The sequence below is a fragment of the Macadamia integrifolia genome, chromosome 4 (genome assembly GCF_013358625.1).
Source record: "Macadamia integrifolia cultivar HAES 741 chromosome 4, SCU_Mint_v3, whole genome shotgun sequence".
Lineage (NCBI taxonomy): Eukaryota > Viridiplantae > Streptophyta > Magnoliopsida > Proteales > Proteaceae > Macadamia > Macadamia integrifolia.
In genome coordinates, this window is record NC_056560.1 from 17453479 (window position 1) to 17462159 (window position 8681).

The 8681-nt window shown below is 38.3% G+C and overlaps 1 protein-coding gene across 2 annotated transcripts; it reads left to right on the forward strand.

Moving 5' to 3' along the window:
- The first annotated feature begins 207 nt into the window (after nucleotides 1-207).
- LOC122077298 (kinesin-like protein KIN-13B) lies at nucleotides 208-7795 on the forward strand. Of its 2 annotated transcripts, XM_042643208.1 has the most exons (13): nucleotides 208-769; nucleotides 860-1096; nucleotides 1694-1715; nucleotides 1818-1888; nucleotides 2085-2192; nucleotides 3668-3745; nucleotides 3847-3928; nucleotides 5139-5298; nucleotides 5394-5696; nucleotides 6172-6390; nucleotides 6482-6974; nucleotides 7061-7126; nucleotides 7204-7795. In XM_042643208.1, the coding sequence occupies exons 1-13, from the start codon at nucleotides 599-601 to the stop codon at nucleotides 7378-7380; spliced, it is 2187 nt and encodes a 728-aa protein (XP_042499142.1). In that variant the 5' UTR covers nucleotides 208-598; the 3' UTR covers nucleotides 7381-7795. The 2 variants fall into 2 exon arrangements, with proteins under 2 accessions (XP_042499142.1, XP_042499141.1); XM_042643207.1 differs by having other exon boundaries at nucleotides 209-769; nucleotides 1694-1888.
- The last annotated feature ends 886 nt before the right edge of the window (nucleotides 7796-8681 follow it).

Below are 8681 nucleotides of genomic sequence, written 5' to 3' on the forward strand. Positions count from 1 at the left end.
CGCTCGTTCGAAAATGTGTGGGGCCCAGTAGTAGTCAGTTTTCTTTCATTGAGGAATCGGACCGATCCGATCCGACTTCACTTCACACGATTTATTCTCTTGTCAGACTCATACGCTACTTCTATTCCTATCCGACTATTATATTTGTAATTCGTGATATTAGACTTATTAGTATATTACCTCGAGTGTTGCCCCGGGATTTGATTTCAAAGTTTCAAACCTAATTCGCCCATTTTATTTATTTATATATTTACTGTTATTTTATTTTATTTAAAAAAAACTTCAAAAACCAGTTCAACAACAACCTCCTTTAGAGCTTGTTGATTTGATTTTCGAAAGCTCTGGCCTGAAACCTCTTTGGAGCTCGAGCTTCTGCTCCATTTCGAATTTCTCTTCCTCTTCCTCTCTTTCTCTCTCCTCATCTATCTGCCTATCTGTGTTTTGTTATTTTAAGTTTGGATTTTGGAAATGGTGGTTTAGTAGTGTTACGGTTGGCAGAGACTTGCGCTCCTAAACCGAAAACCAGAGCTTGAGATTGACTTCCGAGAGAGAGTCAGATCGTTAAGGCTCAACGGATCGAGGAGTAGAGGCTGAAGAGATGAACGCTGTCGGGAGGCAAATGCCGAGATCTGGTTCGTCAACAGTACACCATCAGCGTCAGTACTCCGACAATTTCTTGGAGACCTCCTCCAATGGCAGATGGCTCCAATCTGCTGGTCTTCAGCACCTTCAGTCCTCAAACTCAAATGCAACTGCTCCTGGTGTACAGGTTCTTTATATCTTGTTCATTTTTTTGGGGGAAATCGGATCTGTCGGGTTTTCAGGTGTTGATCGTTGTTTTCTCTGAAATCGATTATAGGACTTTGGTTATTATGGCGGCGGCGGTGGTGGAGGTGGACTTCAGGGTTCAAGAACGTATCGGACCGTGCAAAGGAGCGTTAGTGGAGGAAATGAGATTTTCTCGGAGCCTTCTACTCCGCCGCTTGATTCGCGGTCGTCTAGCCTGAGGAAGAATGGCGATGACCAAATGTCTACTGGTGAGCTCAGTCCAGGTATCTTGGATCTGCATTCCTTCGACACTGAGCTACTTCCGGATGTAAGTATCTTTTTCGTCATCAATAGATAAGTTACATATGTTTTGGGTAATTTTACTGGTGGAAGATGATATTTTTGTGCTTGCATTGTGTGGTTCTCATTATTAGTCTCTGAGTTTTATTTTCTGATACGATGAGCTGATGCCCCAAGTCAGTATTTATTTATTTATTTATGTTTTTGGTTGCCAATTTGCTTCCATTGGAGTTTGTGATTTCAGTTTCAATCTGTTGAAATGCTCTAAGTAGACAGATCTCAGCTTTGCTGGTTTCAGATTTTGGATTTCATGAACTTGTTGTATGTTGTTGCTTGAATGCCAGTGCATCGATTTAGCTCTAGTTTCTGATGATTTGTTTATTCACCTTTCAATAAATTCGATGATGTTTTTATCTGGATGGATGATGCTAAGCTGCTATTCTCAAACATAAAGATGTGGTTTCTATAATGGTGTCTGAAGTGAATAACCTGTATAAAATTTGAATCAATAGGATTTTCACTTGTCACTGAAAACTTCTGATTTATTTTCCCTTCAGAGCTGATATTGTTTTATGCCTGCTGAACTTTGAGTCTTAGTCTGACATTTTTATTATCTCTTGATCAGATGGCAGTTCCTGCTCCATATGGTAATTCTACTCTTTACCATGCTGTGCGGGGCAGAAGCTTTGATGACTCTGAGCCTTATCTTTCTACCAACAAGCAAATAAATAAAACACGTGTTTTGGCAGAGAATAATCTTCTGAAAAGCATATCAATTGACAAAGAGAAGGCCAGTTCCGTGGCTAAAATCAAAGTTGTGGTATGTTCCTTTGCTACTTTTTCTGATCTTCTTCTACTTCATTCGTTTTTATTGATCAGTGGCTCTTTAAAAGCACTAAGCGCACCAGATTAATAAATTTTTGAATCTTTGCCACTGCTGTTTTCTCTTCTGCAATGCCAATGCAATTGTGTATAGTTTTCTCTTGGAAAATAAGTTACTTATGGACTGAATGCAGGTACGCAAGAGACCACTTAATAAGAAGGAGATGGCCAAGAAAGAGGAAGACATCATAACAATAGAGCCGAGTTCCAATTTTCTTACTGTTCATGAGATGAAACTGAAGGTGAGTTTACTCTGTTGTGCATTTTTTGGTTCTTTATGATGTTTGCTTTCATTTTGTTTCTTGTAAGCTTCATAATCGTATCTATAATTTTCTGTTCAATTTGCCCCTTACATGTGGTGGAATTCGTAGCTCCTTTACAATTACTTCTGCTTTTCATCTGTCACTAGGTGAAGATCCTAATGTCGTTGCAATCTGATTCTTGCTTCTGGAATGAAACTGGTAAAAAAAAGTTGGATTTGGGACATCAGGAGTGAAATATTTGATTAACCTCTAAAGTCTAATCGAAGCTAGTTAGTCATTACTTGGGTGTTCATGTGCTTCATTTGCCAACCGCACAGTGTCAGTTGCATTGAATAACGATTTCCTCCTATCATTATCAGTGCTTAAACTTAATTAAACGAGAAAGACATAGAAAGAGGGAGTTCTCAAACTCCAAAGGGTTGACAGAAATGCCCAATGAGAAAGCAAAGGGTTGATTAAGGCAACAATGCTGCAAGCCATCAAAGAAATGTGAAAAAGAGAGAATTCCTCAAACAGGTAGAGATGGGCAGGACAAAGTTGCCCCAAAAGAGCCAGGAATATAAAATACGGTACTAGAGGCATCCAAGCTATGGTCCGAAGCAACATAAATAAAAATACATCCAATGAGTAGCCTACGAAAGTTCAACCCTGCTACCTGTTGGCAGACAGTACTTAACAACAATTAGAATTAATAGTTAAGCCTCTTCAGCTTTAAATTGCCTCCAGAACCTCTACTTGCAAGTTTCAAATATCTTAGTTGACTGGTTGCATGATGGACCATTCATTGCACATCAAGTCCTCCACCTCAATGGATGCCCATAAGTCTATGGGATTAACCTGTGGGTACATTTTCTCAATTCCTTTTTTTACTGCTTGTGTGTGAATTCGACATGCACGCACCCATCATCAGTATTGTTTGAACAGGCAGAGGTGGAAATAAGGTAGATGGTCTTCTAATTTATGTGGTCAGAAAGGTCCAACTTCTGCTTTTTGGCTCTTCTCTTTTCCCTGGCATTTCTTTTATGATATAACTTGCAAAGAATAATGTTATGAAATAAGTCTGACTTATTTCATCAGTCTTGTTGGGATAAGGCTGTGTAAACTTTAGAAAAAAAGGTATAGTGTTTAGCGATATTTGATCATTAGCTGGACCGTGGTGGATGACAAAACATTAGATTCATTACCTTCATTGATTGGGCTGTAGCCTGTAGCAAAAATTGGAAATTCATATTTGCAATGTAAATTCCAGATCACATGTGCTCTATAAATTTCTAAAAATGGGATGTGGGATGCAAAATAGGTGAATAATTTGAAATTCTGACTTCTCTACTTCTCAATTTGTTTGTGTAGTGATTATTTTGTTTCAGCTTGCATGCTTCTCTGGATAGGTCAAGGTGCATGGAAATGTGTTATTCTTTGGATATTGACCAGATCATAATTGGTTATTTCTGCAGGTTGATCTGACAGAGTATGTTGAGAAGCATGAATTTGTTTTTGATGCAGTGCTGAATGAGGAAGTTTCAAACGATGAAGTGAGTGTAGAGTTTAGAGCAAATTTGCATGATATCGTTTCTCATTAGCTCTGTTTTTTTTTTGTTCATATAGTCATGGTGTCTCTTTTATTTATTTGTAGGTGTATCATGAGACTGTGGAACCTATTGTTCCAATAATTTTTCAGAGGACTAAAGCAACTTGCTTTGCTTATGGGCAAACAGGTGAGTAGTTGATTCTCTAAAATTTGATACATATCAAATTCTTTGACATGCTTGCTATGGAACAACCGATGGGAAAAGTATTGCTTTACATATTAAATGAGGAAGTGCTTTTCCACATTGTTTCTTGTGTCTTGGGTAGCATTGACATGTTGTATTCTAGTTTTCATTGACCACTATCTGATAAGCATTGCATTTTTCTATTTGAAGAATTTGTAGGGTGCACACTTGCAGATTGGGTTCTTCTGGTTCTGATTTGCATGAATACGTTATTTCCAAGTTCTCTTGATCTTGCTGTTTGGTTTTTGACACATTTGCAACCTTGCCTTTGGTGTCAAAAAGATTGGCATTGATTTGCATGCTCTTCCTCCATTCATTTGTTTGGTGGCTTTGTTTGGCAGCACTTAAACTGTCAGAGCTTTCCATTTTATTTCATCACTTGGCCACAAATTTATTCCTGTATATTTTTGTTAACTTGAATAGGAACTTCCTATGTGTGTTAGCTTCTACATTTACCTGTTGGGAGCTGACTGTTACATTCTTGCGGTTGGATGCTTAGTTTTGCTCACTGCAGCTGGTGACCTTGTACCAATTTATGATTATAGTTAGGAGATGTTGTGCGTATGGTTGAACAAAGGGTTGAAGGGTTGCTAAGTACCTTGAGTTATTTTAAGTTAGCACATAATCTTTTTTTTTTTTAGGACATAGTCACCGATACGATCAGTTTATCTGATCCAAGCTAATAATATTGAAAGATCCACACAATTTATTGTTTTGGTATTGTCGCCGACGGATTTATTGCTTTAAAGAGCAGCATAACTCTGTTATGGCTTCATTTTTGTACCTAATAGTTGGACTTGAAGTGAAAATATATATGTTGCTTTTCTTTGGATCTTTGAGCGCTCGTCTGTTATTACTTTTTATATTAAATAAACTGTGTTTCACATTGAATGACCAATGACTCACAATACAACTGATCTATTTGGAGGTTATTGAAGTGAATGTGGAAAATCTGCATTCTTCTGATATGTTGTTTTTATCTGGTATTCATCTGATTTTTGTTTTACCACTCCATTGTTGTCCTAATGGTTGTTGGGACATCCTGCCACTTGGGTTCGATATCTATTGCTGATTTTTTTGTGTGTCATGATGCTTTACCTTTTTCAAATTCTTATCATAAATAACTTTAAGTTTCTGTTTGATTTTCATTCAGGAAGCGGGAAAACTTACACAATGCAACCACTGCCCCTTAAAGCATCTCAGGACATTCTAAGATTAATGCACCATACTTACCATAATCAAGGTTTCCAGCTGTTCGTGAGCTTCTTTGAAATATATGGTGGGAAGCTTTATGATCTTCTTAATGACCGGAGGTTTGTTTTAGGCTTATAGCTTGGTATTATTAGGTAGGAAACTCTCATTATATTACAAATTTCAGTCCCTTTCTCATAGAAATCTGTTTCTGCAGAAAGCTTTGCATGAGGGAGGATGGTAAGCAGCAAGTGTGCATTGTTGGTTTGCAAGAGTACAAGGTATCAAATGTGGAGACAATCAGAGAGTTCATTGAGAAAGGAAATGCTACGAGAAGTATAGGGACGACTGGTGCTAATGAGGAATCGTCCCGCTCACATGCTATTCTCCAGCTTGTTATCAAGAGATCTGCTGATGGCAGTGAATCAAAGCCTCCCCGTGTTGTTGGCAAGCTCTCATTTATAGATCTTGCTGGAAGTGAACGTGGTGCAGATACTACTGATAATGATAAGCAGACAAGGTATGTTTTTCTATGGTTTCATTTACTTCGGTTACCTCTGGTTGGTACAGTGGCACTAAGGCCTCCCCATTGTTATGGCAGTACATATAATTCATGTCGGCTATTTGATCTACCATGTTTGGGGTCGAACCATTGAGATGGCCATCACCCCGGGCGCGGGGGGGGGGGTTGAAGTCTCACCAGCTAGGTGATCTTAATCATCTGCTTTTTGGAATTGTATTTTAATTGTCAATGAGTAATAGGACAATGGAGAATAGATTTGGTTACAACTAGGTGGTTGGAGTTGTCCAACTTTGGTTTGGCTTCTTCCAGTGGTATCTCCCAGTTTGCATCCATCATGTAGTGGGTCACTTCCTCCTGTCTCTAGTCTCTACTATGTGTCTGCTCAGCTGATTGGAGAACTTTGTTTAACATGATGCCATTAGATGTTCATCTGTGCACCTAATAAGCTGGAACTGAAAAATTTGTGGTGCAGAATGGAAGGTGCTGAAATTAATAAAAGCCTGCTTGCATTGAAGGAATGTATTCGTGCACTCGACAATGATCAGGGACACATTCCTTTCAGAGGCAGTAAACTGACTGAAGTTCTTAGAGATTCATTTGTTGGTGATTCTCGCACGGTTATGATATCTTGCATTTCGCCAAGCTCAGGATCATGTGAACACACTCTGAACACATTAAGATACGCTGACAGGTGTGATGGAATTTTGAGTGTCAAATGTTGGACACCGATTTTCTCTTTTTAGTTTATACTTGCATCTGTGTAATGTATGTTTACTTCCCAGGGTTAAGAGTCTTTCAAAGGGAAACAACTCTAAGAAGGATCCTTTGTCATCAACCATAAACCTAAGGGACTCAACTGCTGTATCCTTGTCTTCAGTTCTACCAACTATACCAAATTTTGAGGGTAACATCTCTGATGTTCCTGAAACAAGCAGATTTGGATGGTCTAGACAGATTGAAAGAGAACCTTCACCTTCTTTTAATCTGGATCGTACATCTAGTAGAAAGGAGGAGAGCCCTTTGCCTACAACTGTATATTCAGATTTCCTCAAGGATAACCGAGATGATAGATATGGAACTGCCGGAGAAGATTTTGATTACTCGGAGGAGTTCTATGAGCAGAAGCCACTGAGGAAGAAGAATGTAAAGCCAGAGACTTACCAACTCTCTGCTGTAGATGACAGGATAAGAAGAACTGATATGCAGGCTAGAAGCAAAAACCTGCCAAACTTTGACAATTCAAATTCAGATGATGATCTGAATGCTCTCTTAAAGGTAATACTTGGGAGTATATGCTCACATTTCAAATATTGTCTTCTCGTCTTTATTATTTTGCTGATGGCTGAATTATGTGGTTTCAGGAAGAGGAAGATCTTGTAACTGCTCACAGAAGACAGGTTGAGGAGACCATAGATATTGTCAGAGAGGTCTGTGATCAACTTGGTTAACTGGTATGAATTCTGTGATTTCATAATAATTAATATATTTGCTTCTACTTGTGTAGGAGATGAAGCTGTTGGTTGAAGCAGATCAACCAGGAAATCATTTGGATGATTACATCTCTAGATTGAACACTATTCTGTCCCAAAAGGCTTCAGGGATACTACAATTGCAGAACCGCTTGGCTCATTTCCAGAGGCATCTGAATGAGCATAATGTTTTAGTCTCATCTGGCCTCTGATTTTAATGGGCTAGTTGAATTGATAGTTGAAGAAAAACTTAAGATGTTATATTTGTTTTACACTATCTGCTCATGGAAGAGATATACAAATTTGTAGTCTCATCTATACACTACAAATTTGTGGTATCCGTGGCGGTGATATATTGCTGTCGAAATATGGGATTTCATCAGTGCAGTTGTGATACATTCCTTTTTCACTTGCAGTTGCTAGTTGGTTGATTTATGTGCGGCTTCACAGATTGCAATTTTCCAGCAGTGCAAGGCTTTTGGTACTTATTTATCATTTGTAATCACTCTGTTGTGAGTCATCATACACAACTATTTATCTATGCTCATTGGCAATTTTTTTCTTATTGTAAAGTTTTTACCTTGAATAGATCATTAAATGAAAATGTTAGTGATTTCTTCGTGCAAAGTTTCCTTTTGTTTCTTTGTGAAAAACTGCTGTTTCCAGTCATTTGTGCTGCATTAAGGAGATTGATGCTTAAAATGTAAAGAGAACCAAACCCATTTGTGGGATGATCTGAATCAATAACACCCGTCTTTGCTATATTGACAGGCCATTGGTTCAAATAACTGGTGACGCTGGCTTTACTTTCAATGTTCTAACTCGTCCAATGTTAGAGCTTGAGGTTGTGGTTGGTATGCATTCTTAAAATAGATTTTAGGGTTAGAATTATTCCGACATCCAATTTTTCTTTATTTTCTGGCTTCAAAATGCATTCTAGACTCAGAATCTATTCCGATAAAACATATCAAACACAACCTAAAAATCCCTTAGTCAGTAATACAACTTCATTAAAAACAGAACCCCTATGTTCCCAAGGGAAACTTTAAAGTATAAGCCGTTCATTGTCAATTCGTTGCCCACAATTGAGATTTGTTTGATTCCTTTTGCTCAACCTCTTTGTCAGAATGCTGTCTCCCGAAAGATGATTCCTTTCAATAACTGCCAAAGAGAAAGGAAGTTCAATAGTTTGCTACATGTGTTGGCGTCTACCTTCTTAAAAATCCTGTATTTTGAATTTGATCAATTCTTGTTTTTGTTGAGGCCTGCATTGTTGTGCAGTGGTCGGCTGCTAGCCCTGTAAGGCTAGTTAAGTACACACGCACACACACAGCATATGAGGAACCTAACTTGGTCCTAAAAAATTATAATGTAAATTGCATAACTTTTTCTTTTTTGATTTTTTTCTTGTGAAAAAGGTCACGTTGCCAGGTTTGGCAGCATGGCCCACCACTCCCCATTGAAATAACCCCATGCCCCTCTTGTATATATACCCTGTCCCCCAGCCACATTT